The sequence below is a fragment of the Lissotriton vulgaris genome, chromosome 6, assembly GCF_964263255.1.
Source record: "Lissotriton vulgaris chromosome 6, aLisVul1.2, whole genome shotgun sequence".
NCBI classification, from domain to species: Eukaryota; Metazoa; Chordata; class Amphibia; order Caudata; family Salamandridae; genus Lissotriton; species Lissotriton vulgaris.
The window spans coordinates 1,751,815,392-1,751,829,386 of record NC_141694.1 but is presented as its reverse complement, the minus strand read 5'-3'; the positions used below and the strand labels follow the sequence as shown (position 1 = coordinate 1,751,829,386).

General features: G+C 41.2%; 1 protein-coding gene across 2 annotated transcripts in view; it reads right to left on the bottom strand.

Annotated features, from left to right (window-relative positions):
* Nucleotides 1–13,995, bottom strand: part of LOC147709416 (xanthine dehydrogenase/oxidase-like) — a 736,168-nt gene that overhangs the window by 652,397 nt on the left and 69,776 nt on the right. For both annotated transcript variants that reach the window (XR_015296692.1, XM_086927985.1), the window contains exon 2: nucleotides 13,424–13,481. Coding sequence is in view for 1 of the 2 variants with exons in the window: in XM_086927985.1 (XP_086784111.1) it covers nucleotides 13,424–13,481 (58 nt within the window). In the remaining variant the exon portion in view is untranslated. The remainder of the gene's footprint in view (nucleotides 1–13,423; nucleotides 13,482–13,995) is intronic.

The window sequence follows — 13,995 nt, the reverse complement described above, 5'->3', positions numbered from 1 at the left end:
CTCTATGACTCTCACTGGCCTCCTAAACAATCTGGAAGAACACCATACATGAGCATGTGGCTCATTCACGAGGTCACAGTGTCAGGCTATGTCATGATCCACTTCTTCGCTTGATGTGTCTTCTACTTGCAGTTTGCAGGATCTAATTCATGAAATTTGGTTGCATGGTGGTACTTCTTTGACTGGAAAATGATCCAGGTGTTTGCATTCCTGTTCAGCCTGCAGGAATCATGGTTTCCTTCTGGGTGATCACTTGCAGAGGTTGATTCATGTGCTCAGGGGTATGATGACACAGTGATGCAGCACGGGCACAAGCTTAAGAGAACAGAGTCTGTCGGCTGCTGTTGGTTGTTCCTCCGTCCACCTCTCACTACATTGCACATCAGGATCTTGGCCTAGAATACTTTGAGGACCAAATTCGCCTTGCCACACTATTACTATGGTTCTCTGTTTGGCTAAATAAAGAGGCCGTCGTTAATCGTCTCATTCTCACTGATTGCTTCTGGTGTCATGACGGTTCCAAACTTCCATGGATCAGATAGATTAGAGAGACCACCCTGGCCCAAGGTTGCCCTTATATTTTTGACATCTCCAGTAATATCACTAAGTGGGATAAAGAGTTCCTAAAGGATTGCTTTCTCAATTATGATAAGGACTGTCGAGAGAGGGCGGAGCTGATGAAACCTTCCGTCAGAGACTTTTGTCTTGTTCAAACAGTGGATGCTGTAGCCCCCCACTTGGTGTTATCCAGAATTCATGGGAAATGGCGCTTTTAACACAATTTCGAACTGGATCAATTAGATGGCTGCTATGTTTTCTTAAGGGGCAATTTGCACCTACTGATATTTTATTACTCCCTTGTAATGAAATCTCTCCCCAGTCATAGTTGCAATTTGTATTTTTTTGCAAGTTCTATGTCTCCTTGACTAAACAGCACTTGATTCCACTATTGAGAAACCGAAAGATCAGGAGATGTAGAGTTGCGCTGAGCTTTCTCCAACAACTTGAGGGCCACCTAATATGCAAACCAGCGAGTTTCAAAAAAACTGAAATCCTGTATGGCTGCAAAAATCAATGTTACTATAATCATGCTTGATACTGGGTTTGATCTGTCTGAATTCTTAGTAGTCTATGGTACTTATACACTTGGTTTTTGATGAACTTATTTTCTCTGTTTCTAAGCTGTTGACATTTTTATATTGAAAAGTGATGCAGTTTATTTAATGCCCTCATTTTAAAACGTTTTAATCATGTTTTAACTATAGTTATTGTATATTGTACTTTCACATGCTCTTTTATGATCCATTTATCTGTGATCGAATAAAGAATTTCACTTCGCTGGGTGCATTTTTTCTATCATTACCTCTAGTGGAGGGATATTTTTCTAAATTATATTTGGGACACAATATTTTTGTCCGAGACTAATTAGGCCTCACTATTCCAGTACCATTCTACACAGGGCTGAGCCCAGCCCACCACAGTATCCATTCCAACCCAACTCAGCCTGATGTGCATCCTGGCCCAATTAAGCAAACAGACCAGTCCTGCCTTTATCCCAGTTGAGTCCAACCAAGAACTCACTCCAAAATCCAGCTTTGTCCATATAGTTCCTCTCAGCACAGAATGAGTTAAATCAAGACCAGAATCAGTCCAATATCCCAGCATTGTGAATAAGAGGGTAATTTCAGAAAGAATGGTCAAAGGAAAGGTTGAAATTATTTGATTCATTAGAAAATCATAAAAGGATGGAAAACCATCATAAAACACAGTACTATAGATGCACATTTAAAAATACATATTATTAAAAAGCTTTGAGGTCGTGACCGCAGACAGTGGGTTAAAATATTGACTGGTGTAACAGTACATGTAAGAAGTATATGCCAACATGTTATTATTTGGCTACGTGGGATGGGTCCCTTTTTTCCAGTTCTTTTGTCGCAATTTTCCAGAATTGTAAGGCTCTGCAAGATAGGGGAATCGACAACCCTCCAAGGCACCTAATAACAGCTGCTCTACATCTTCTTATTTGTTCCTTTCTTAGAGCCTCTTGAAGAATGTTTTTTCGAGTTTCCAGTAAGAACGGGCAACTACATAGTAGGTGTAATAAAGACTCGTCCCCTTGACAGCAGAGACGACATTCCTTGGATGGCCATGTATGTTTCCATTTCGGTGTCAGATCCTTTGAGGGAAATGAACCCATTCGTAGCAAAATCAGGTAGTGCCTTTTCTCATGCGAGAACTGTTCAGACAGGTACGGTTGTGGCTTCAGCCTCTGATAAGTCTGTATTACAGTCCAAGCATGATGTTTTTGCAAAGATATTTGTGTCTATTGAAAAAGAGATCCGCTTGATGGCATTATTCACCACACTTTTAAATCCAGAGTATGTTGCAGGGGTGAGCCAAGCCTCCTCAAGCTGTAATGCTGACAGGAATTCCTTTAGGACTGTCGTGGTTGAATTGGCTAACCTTTTTTGATTTTCAATCTCTACCCAGCAGTATTGGGTTTAGGGTGTTGGCTTCTGCTTTCCTCATCCTCCAGTGATACTTTACTAATGCCCCTTGTCTGTCTGGGATTTGTTTTTTTAAACCGCATTCTAGGCGGATTTGAGCCTGTGAGATGTGTTGCAGTATGAAAAATAATCTCTTAAAAAATGTGGATTGTGCAGTGTTTAATACTGTGGCATCTTTAATGTTAAGAATTTCGGAGCCGTACGAGATGAAAGGTAGAAATTTTGCAGCAATCTCTTTTAGCAGGTGGCCGGTAGAGCAGCCTATAAGCTTTTTATTAGTGTCTTAACAGCAAATAACAGTTGTTTGGCTTTCGTGCATCCTTGGGCCAATTGTAGCTTAAAGTTAAGTTTGCTATCTAGCTGGAAGCCTAGGTATTTATAGAAGGTTGCCTGAGTTAGTGATTGCTTACCCAATTTCCAAGAAAATTAATGTTTTTTAGATGTTTTGTTGTGCTTGGCGAAACATATAACTTTTGTTTTTTGATGGTTAATCGTAAGTTGGTTGAGGGGGGTATAGGATCCTAATTCCGCAATCAATTTCTGCAGGCCAATAGGAGTTTGTGCTAGCAAGACAAAGTCGTCTGCGTATTGAAGACAAAGTATTGGTATTTTACCCAATTTTGGGGGATCGGCTTGGATTAATTGGAGGCACTTGTCAAGATCAGGGGTGTAAATGTTGAATAAGCAGGGTGCTAAAACGCAACCCTGTTTGAGCCCGATAAAAGGTGGGATCTTGCCAGTTAAGCTGCACCCATCTGCTTTCTTGATTTGAACCCACGTATGTGAATAGAGGTTGATGATGGCCTCCAAGAGTTTGGGTGGGGTCATGCCAGAACAAGGCATTTGGGAGACCATTTGGACCAGGAGCTCCATCAGACTTTACATTTGTTATAAATTTAAGTATTTGTTCTTCTGAGAACGACACAAGATTTTCTGGTGAATAGTGGATCGAAATGTTGTGGCTTGCCCTCCACCGCGGCCCCCTTCCCTGTTGTTTTTCACTTTTTGGAGCAATTGGGGGTGGCGTTTCATTGTATAAGAGTTCAATGTGGGCTCTCCAAGTTAGAAGATTGAACATTCAGGAAGCCCTGTGGATTTTCAAAACTGGTAGCGTAAATTATGGTTTGAATGAAGCACTAGACTTGCAAAGCTTGATACACAAATAATATAGTGACAAGTAAAACTGTTGCAATTACCCTGTTTCTTCAAACGTATTGCATTTAGTTTAATTCTGCTGTGTACTGAATGAACCTAAACCTTTGGGTTGTTATCCTAGAGTATGAGTTCCCTAAATTGGCTTGTGTATCTAAATAATGATATTGTTTTATTGCTAGTTGCAAATATTTAATGTGTTTATATAATAAAATTCTCCATTGCTATCCTTTATGTGATCTTAAGTTTCCAAATGTTTCTTTACAGTGAGATGGAGGTAACTTCGAGGGATGCTTTCTTATGCACTGCTTTGAGGGGCCGATATCCACCAACTGTTAAACAAGGAAGAACTTAAGTGGATTCTTAAGACTAACAGTATAAGAAACGGCCTAAATCCCCTTGAGGACTGGACTTCTCTATTGTAAGAAATGGAAATTGCATGTTGCCCTCCTGTGTACTCCTGAATTACTGTATTATGTTTTTACCCATGTAAATATTAATCATGTTGCTGCTTTCACAGACCGTCCCCCATTTGCACTCCTGAAATACTGTATTGTATGTTTTTATCCACGTAAATACTAATCATGTTGCCGCTTTTCGATGACCGGCCCCCTTAAAACAGATCAGCTTAAGATGACCGCCGCATTCCCCTTGTATTCTGTATAGGCACCCTACTGATCACATGTTTGGCCTAGTTACATGACCCCGCGTGCTGCGTCTTAGAGGCAACCGCTCCTTTCACTAAACGTAGAGCACTGAATCCCAGACCGGAGCCGGACACCCGAAACGAGCACCGTCTCGGTAAGTTTCTTTCCACGACCCTAGCTCTCCCCGGGCTCCGCTTCTAGAGCTTGTAATCATGTCTAAACTCCTGGCGGGCTACAATTGCTGATTAGCTATTTTTCCATATAGGTCGAGTTACGTGCTGGTCACCGCACCAAGCACGTGATGTTCTCTCCGACATACGGAAGGCTACATTTCTTGCCATTAACCCCCGGTATGGATTTTGCAACACACTGTTGCCTGCTCTCTGACTTTTTCACCTTTCACCCTTACCTTATTAGTCATTTTCCTTCTAGGCCTTCCCCGTGCTGTGTCTTCACAATTGCGAATTGTGCGCCCTCCCAAGCTCGCCCTGGTAAAACCTGTTACAGCGCATCTTTCTTTATTCACGGTCTTTTACCCCTCCCGTTATGATCAACACTTAAAACTTTTATACTTTAAGATAGTCGCGTCTAATCGAATTGTGCGCCTCCCCGAACTCACCCTAGTAAAACCTGTTACCGCGCGTCTTCCTCCACTCACAGGGCCCGATGTAGGTGGCCAATACCGGTCGGAAATGGCCGAATTCGGCCGTTTCCGACCAATATTTGGCCTTTTGAGATGTGGGGGACCTTTTTTTGTCCGATTCGGTATTTTACCAATTCGGTAAAATTACCGAATCGGAAAAATACCGAATCGGTAAGTTAACCGATTTTTAAAATTCGGGATGTAGGTGGGACTACTTTCAGTCCCACAGGCCCTTCAGATTCGGTATTTTAACACCCAATCCAATTGGGTGTTAAAATACCGAATCCAGGTCTGCATGCACATGTGTGCATGCACACCTATGCCATGTGACAGACAGACATGCCCTTAGGGCATGTCTGTGTGCCACATGGCACACAAGTCAGAACTGGGGGTGCTAGAGGGTGTCAAAGTGACACCCCCTGCACCCTTGCAGAAATCGGTAATTACCGAATTGGTAAATACTGATTCGGTAATGCACATTGATTCCTATGGGCTTCAAGGCCCATAGGAATCAATGGGGGATACCGATTCGGTATTTACAGAATCGGTAAATACCGAATCTTACAGATTCAGTATTTACCGATTCTGAAATACCCACATCTCCCCCCTCCAATTTACCACTTCTTAAATACCGAATCGGTATGATTCGGTATTTAAGAAGTGGTAAATTGGAGTTTACCTACATCGGGCCCACAGTCTTTTACCCCTGCTGTTTTGATCGACACTTAAAACTTTAGGATAGTTGCGTCTAAGCCCCTATCTGTGCATGGCATTGAACAACACAGTCTGTTCATCATCCACATGCGTGCCATTGTCTTCTTAAATGTGCATATATACTGATTGACACCACCTTAAACAGTTGTATTCCGTTAATTTTTCATACAGCATCCTGTGCACATCCACAGTCTTTTTAATGCTAACATTGTCACTCTTGTCAGATATCATATATGTGTGGTCTGCCCAAACATTAATGTTGTTCTCCCCTTTTCCTTCCCACTTATTTAATCCTGACACCTTTAAATTGCTTCTGTATTTAGACATGATTGTAACAAATGTCAAGTACTGTTCCCACGCAGGCATGCTTATTTATAAGTCCTGAAGATGATCCCATGATTTTTTGCCTTAGGGATCGAAACGTCGTCGACACCCAATGTACCATATGTATTTGAAACAATGTGGATCATGATGTATAATGGTATTTCAATCTAATTCTGCATAACTGTATGATATGCAGAAACACCCTCTCTTTCCTTGCCTGAAAAACATTCCCTTATTTTGTTGTTTGTCTATGTATGTAAGTTGGATACAGGCTGTGTCCCACTTGAAACCGTACTTGATTTCACTTTAATGCACTTATTTGAATTACTTAAATTCTGTCCGGCTGGACAAAGAACATATAGTCTATCTAGTTTATGTTTATTATCTACTTGAAATCCTTAACTGTCTAGGGACCACTGTCTTTAGTAATAGCTTACGCACCCAAGGTCCCTGACGTATTGCCTATGGGTTCCCTTGTTGTCTAAAATGTACCTGAATAATGGCAACTTAACCATTCTCTGCTGGTATGGTGTAACATTCCCATGAAATGGACAATATTCCAGCCCAACAATCTGGTACTGTGGCTCTTTTGTCAAAGATGTTTGTGTTTGTCCACTTCTGTCTTCAGTTTTGTACAAGTACATAAAGAAAGCAACATTTGAAATGTATTGTTCTAGTATGTGCAGCAAATATCAGACTTGAGCCTAAAATTGCCACCTAAATGCACCACAGCATGATTTTTACCATTTACAGTTGAGTGTGGTTATCCTGCAGCTTTAGCTATGAGGTCTACTTTAAGCTGATCTTATTGAACTCAATACACAAAAAGGAAGTATTACAGACCCACGAGTACCGACTCCATAAAAAACAAATTAAAACACACAAAATAAATGCTTGTGGTCTTGTCATCACAAAAAAAAGACAATCTCATAGATTAGAAACAATGATTGTTTTAAGGACAAGAACCCTCACCCACCCTTAAGTGGCATGCTTCATCATAGGGTCCCTCCTCACACTGGATTAATTAATATGGTGTGGGCTACAACTCCCGTGCAGAGGAGGAGCCCTTGATAATAATCACCCTATGTGTGAAGTGATATGGGTAAAGGGAAAAGTGCAAAAATGAAAAAGTAAGAAGAACTTAAACTACCTCTCTTCATTTCCACACCCAAGGAATGGGATTAAAAATCAAGAGGAAACCTCTTCAACCTTAAAGTAAATGATGTATCAAAAACTTTCCTATCATTAAATACACCTTCACATAATAATACAAGCATAAACATAGTTCCCTTGGTCCTTTGAGGTGCCAAAAGTCCAGATGACACAAATTCACAATAACAGAAGTGGCAAAAAACAGCATATCAAAGTCTCCATAGACCCGACCAAAAAAGGAGAATGAAGTGCAACCACAGCACGCACATCAGAGTCTCACCCAATCAAAATCTTGTCATGGAACATAGCAGGAGCAAAGAGAAGCCTCCTGAGAACTGGGATAATTCCGAATTCATCCCCCTCCAAGAAACATGGCTGACAGCCCCAGTGGAAGTTCCAGGGAGGATTCTCCACCATGTGAACGCAATAAGAACACAGTAATACGGCAGACCTAAAGGTGGCTTAGCCATCTACATTACAACAGCACTAAACATGTCCTCAGTCCAGCTGTTAACAACATCTACCATGTAAATCATAAAAATGGAGTTGGACTCACACCCAGGGGTCAGCACCATCATTTTTATCAACATATATGCACACCCAAAAAAAAGATTAAAAAATACCTATTTAAAAAGCTCATCGCCACTATCGCAGAAATCAGGTTTGAACAGCGAACCTGTGAAATAATTTTAACGGGAGACTTCAATTCAAATCTACTTTACACTCAAGAAGAAGAAGATAATATTATTGCAGCAAACCAATGTGGGCATTACAAACACAATCTTATCCCAATCCAAAACGAGCGGACAAAGCAGGTCAGCAACTTGTAATTGACCTCGAACATCTAGGGATGCATGTACTAAATGGTAGAACAAAACAGGATAGACCCACTGCATGTACATATAAAAGCCCTCGCTCAAGTTCAGTATTGAAATATACAATAGTAACTCTCCCGCACTTAGGGCAAATAGAAAACGTCTTGATCACATGCTCCACTGAGAGTGATCACTTGCCTCAGCACATTGAACTAAAAACGACATTTCGAAAACACACAGAAGCCCCAGCAGTGGGTGGAGGGGGTCCACATCGACAATAAATATGAAACGACTGCGATGGACAAACAACACACTACCACACATAGCTTCAAGGGCAAAAGATCTAATGACAACCCTTGAGTCACAAAAAAACTTGACGATTGAAACATGGACTATTTTCCTGGCAAGTCTATCACAATCATAGACAGCCACGAGACAGCCAAGCAAAAAGAGTACAAAGTAAGATAGTCACATTAGTCAAATAGCCCGAACTTTGAAGAAACAACTGAGAAGGGCACTCAGGATGGCACAACAACAAAGCCCATCCTCAACAACATGGGAGCAAGGACGTCAATTAAAGAAAAAATACAAAAAACTAATTTGGGATGACCAAAAAACACAACATGATAACTTTTGGACAAAGCTACTATATAACGCAAAGAAATCAAACGCCAGAGCTTTCTGGGAGCAAGTGAATTCCTTGACAAGAACTTCGAAAGTTATAAACACGAATTGTGTCACAGAGCCTGCATCGGTACAAAACTTAATCACCACATTTTCAGTAATAAATCAGGGAGGGATAAACTCCACTGAAACCATTCTAAATGGAGAGCAAACAGCTTTGGCGACTTCAAACAAGCACAGTATTAGGAAGGACAAGTTGCCCATAATTACCAAAACAACAGGAAACGGTATACAGCAGAATGAGAACACACTACAGCCACATCCTCCCTATACTGTAGTAGATATTTCACAAGTAATATGTGGCTCGATGGGGCACCGGGCCCAAACGGAGTACCCCAAACAATTTACAAACAAGACCCCAAGTATTGGGCAAGTAAGATGTATTGCGTGTTTCAACTGATAGGCACATCTAGTTGTATCCCGAAGAGCTGGAGAGGCGCAATAATCAATCCAATATACAAAGGAGGACAGCATACAGACCCCGCTAATTACCGTCTGATCGCATTAATAGACGCTGAGGCAAAATGCTACGCATCCTTGATCTTAGCAGACCTTATAAATTGGTCTTACGTGAACAAATAAATCCCCCTCAACAAGTCAGGCTTTCAAGGAGGTACAGGTACAATCACCAACGCACTAGCATTAGCGCTAATTGCTGATAAAAGTCTACGAGAGCGACAAAAACTACATCTATGCTTCGTGGCTTTTAAGGCGGCTTTTGACCGTGTCAGTAGACGCACGTTGTGGGGAAAATTAAAGCAGCAGGGTTTACCAGATTCAATCCTGAAACCAATGATGGATCTCAATACTGACACCTGGATGCTGGTCAAAATCTCCAACGGTCAGAGGCTTACTAGGAGGATCTACAACAACGAGGGTTTAAAGCAAGGCTGTGCTCCCGCCCCACACTTGTTCAACCTATTTATGGCTGAGTTAATACCAAGGCTAGATGGGGTTAATTCGCATTCACTGTGCCTGGGCACACTGCCACTAACACATCTGTCCTACACGGACAACTTCGTCCTCCTAAGCCACACGCGAATTGGCTTGCAAAAAGCAATTCGCAAGTTAGCTGACTTCACTGAAACAAACTTGACGGAAATAAACACAACAAAAACAAAGGTCATGATCATAACTCATAGTTTACATAACCAAACAACATTCACAATCAACGACGCGAGGTTAGAAGTGGTGAACAGCTACAAGTATCTCTGGATATATCTGGATCGAAGGTTCTCCTTTTCAATGCAGAACAAGGCGATACAAAAAAGGGCAATGCTCTAACATTTGCATTTTGTAGCTTATCAAAAACTGATTACCCCTTTATTGGCAGTCATCAAAGCCAAATTGCTCCCAACCATTGCATACGGAAGTGTTGTTCACGATGGAAACAACGCAGAAATCTTGGACAACATTCAAACATGAGTGTAAAAAAGGGTATTCTCTCTGCCGCGTGACTCTTCGCCAGCCCAGGTTTGATTAGAGTTTGGGCTGCAACAACAACAACTATACAGAAGGCAATCAAAACCTGGTATAAAATTTGGCTTAATAGTGGTCTCGAGATCAATAAGGCACTCTAGGACGCCTTGCAAATTGACCCTCAGTCCGGCAGTGGAAATTACCCCTAGCATCATTCCAGCTAATTACAAAAAAGGCGGCAAAAATGCGCTCACGGAAAGACGAAAAAGTCGGCGAGCCCATGCATGGATGGTATTACATTCCTACACTAAGTCTGAGCCTGTGGCATATCTGGATCTTGCCTTTTCCCCTTACCTAAAAAACAAGTTTTTAGAGCTATGTATGGGGAAGCTGCCCTCTAATGTGGAGAAGTGTGGCTCACTGGTTAGAGGAGGCAGACCTGGAATCAGAGGTCAGACCAGGACCAGGGTTCAATTCCCAGCTCGGCGGGGTCTTGAGTCCTAAAATGTCCATGGACTTCACAATTCTCGCTCTGGTGCCTACTCGATTCACGGGTTCACACTCTGCGACTCTGGGCAATAGCTTGCTTAATCTCCACAACGGCCCCTCGCGGCGGGATGCCTGGCTTTCACCTTGCGGATACCCTGCCGGGGTTATCTCACAGGGGAATACCAGGACGGGTTCCCTAAGCAAGCGCTTAGAAACCGCTCGGTGATTTGCGCTATATAAATTCCTGTACATTTACATAATGCAGACCGTCCCAGCTGGAAGTACCAGCGTTCAAAAGCATGCAGCCTATGTGGGTCACCAAAACAGGACTTCATACATCTAATATGTATATGCCCAGCCTTAGATTCTTACCGCCGTCATCTGTTGAATAGACAGTTTAATGAAAGAGGCATCCGCACCTGCAGATCTGCTTTATTACAAAGCCTGGACTCAAACGATCCGCAACTAATCTGCCATTTGATTACATTTTTAATATGTTATTAGAAATTTATGACACAATGAGCATTGGTCACAATGTCGTCCAGCGACCTCCTCTGCCTTTTAACAATCATAATATTGGAAATGGAAACAATTACCCAAATTCTAATGTACTGTCCAAAAAAGGTGGTGTATCAGCTGTTACCATTATTTTTTTATTTTTTATGTTTATTATACGGGGATATTTACAAGTTTTAACATGACGTACAATGAATTTTATCTATTGGAATATTGTTTTTGTATTAATTAACTATACAATAAAGACATGTTTCACTCACACTGAATCATGTGATAGGTCTACATGTTTCAGCCACTGTAATCCCTATAGTGGATGACCTAGGCTTTCACCCACAAATAACTAGTCACTATGCAAGCTTCTAAATAGAAAAAAATAATTAAAATATTATATTAGCACACGCATGCTAAAACCTCTAACCTTGGGTTTTATCTTTGGGTTATGAGTAACTGAATAATATTCTCTTCCCTAAAAAGACTTGTTGTTTGGGCTCTAGGATTCCAAGTGCTATTGAAAAGCTGGGTCAATCTTTTAGCAACAGGCACATCTTGAAATAACTGTCTTTTGAGCTAAACATATCAGCCCTCACCCATCTAAGACATGGATATAAAATTAATTTCTCTAGTTTGACTAAGGGTGGGCATGTACTGAAATATTAATAATTTTTCTTTTTTCTTCCAGAATGCCATCCGCGAGAAATATTCTCCACTAGGCGATAAATGATAACTATGGAAACATTATACCTCTAGCAAAGGAGGAGGCTCCATGGCCTATATTTTAGGCGTCTCACACAAAACAACTACAAAGAGTGACAGTAGAAAATTAAGGTAATTTACTCATTGGTGTAGCTAAACATGTTAAAAATAAGTGACATTTTTCCAGAAAGTGTAGGAAATGAGCAGTGGCTTAGAGAATAAAACCTGCAATGTTACTGTTCTCCTTCTGTTCTCAAAGAAAACAGATTCTGATCAGTTCGAACTTGGTCAGTTTTTCCACAAATGTTTTTTCCATATTTGGGGGAGCTAGATGTGATTTTCCCAGACTGTATATATTAGGCTGGAAAAATCACATACCGCTTTAGCTGCAGAAGCAGCCAAGTCCCATTCACCATTTATTTCTGACGGGGAGCATTCAGTGCTCCACCTCCCAGGAAACACCTTTCTGGTCCCTCCTTTACTCTTCCAACCTCCAACCTCCCCCCTAACTCTTCACTCCACCAAAAGGCTCATCCATACATTTACTACTTGCTCAGTGAAGGTGGAAAATAAATGTATCTGGTAAAGCCCCATGGAATGGTAACTTCTTTGTGGTTGTATGACCCCACACAGTAACTTCCCCTTCTAAGGGTTTCAACTAGCAGCTGCACATGACTCAGGTTACTTTACCAGGTGGTAACAGTACGATTGCATGCAATTCTACTGTGCCCACACTGCTGTGCAATCTTTGAAAAGAGTATTCAATTAAAGGACAGCATTAAGGTAGTGCAAAAACACAAAGGCATTCAGGTGAATGGATTCTGGTAACTGTGATGCAATGTTACACGATGGCTGCTGCTCTTATGCTCAGTCCATAAATTGACAGCTCATAGGAGTGTTTAGGTCAATTTTTATTCAATGTACAATTAAAACCTGTAACCAAAATAGGGACTTTGATATCATTAGTTACAACAGGTACAGTGACACAGGGGCACAAGAGCACAAGGAGCCCACAACACTCCAGTTGTGTTATCTTTTACTTCCCAGCTTCTATAGGCACCTTGTCCCAGATATTTCTTACTTTAGGTTGTGCATGGGAGCTAGTAATTTCTTACTTGTGGCTGTGCAAAGGTGCTAGCTGTCTACATGCACCTTCTTCCAGTTATGTCTTACTCCTGAGTGTGTATAAGAGCATGCCACCTAGAAGCACCCCCTTCAAGGCATTTCCCACTTCTGTCTATAAAAAGGCGCTCACCGCCTATGAGCACCTTCCTTCTTCCAAGTGTTTCTAAGGTCTGGCTGCAGAAGGGCTCTCAGCATACACAAGTACCTTCTCCCAGGCATTGCTTACTTCAGGGCATATGTATAGGAGCTCACCATCTGGAAGCTATGTCTTTCAGGTATTTCTTACTTTGCGATGTAGATAGGAGCTGACCATCTAGAAGCACCGACTTCCAGGCTATTTCCGACTACTGACTGTGAGAAGGCACCTGCCAACTTCCAACACCCTCTTCTAGGTATTGTGTAGTTCTTTCGCCTCACTTGTATCGGTGACCCACGACACACTTGCTGCACTACTGACCCTAATTACTTAGTCTTATGATTAGGAAAGCGGCTGATCAAAATTAAACTATAAGAAATAAATTTTCATCATTTACTGGATACATTTTCTTCTCAAGTACGTCAAAAGGGTCATTTCAGGGTCAGCATTCTTCTCAATAACCTGTAAAAAAGCAAAGATGATTCGTCAATAAGAGATACGTTCCTGTTAATTTATGTTTAACAGTCTCATCAACAACATCATCGAATAAATGTCAAGACACAGATATTTGTTAATTTGTGGGTCACATCTGTGCATGGTTCACTACTGGAAGATAACTTTGCTATCTAATTTGTATTCTGTCACCTCTGTCTCCTACCTCTTGCAATAATCTGCATTCAAAGCATTCGACCAACCACAGAGGGGGTTGGTAAAGGAAGTCAAAGAACTAGGTTTGGGTCACGCGAGCCTTTATATAATTTCATTTACAATATGCATTGGCAAAATCAAGGGGTGGCTTAATAAAAAGGTCAGACCTATTGACGTTGTTAATAATGAATGAATGATGAATGAATACTTCTAACATACTTTATTGTTTTTCAGATAACACATACAGAAATTCTGGTCTTAATATTGACCTATTACAGACATGGTTGTAGGTTATGTTTCATTCTGGATATACCATATCAGTTGGCAG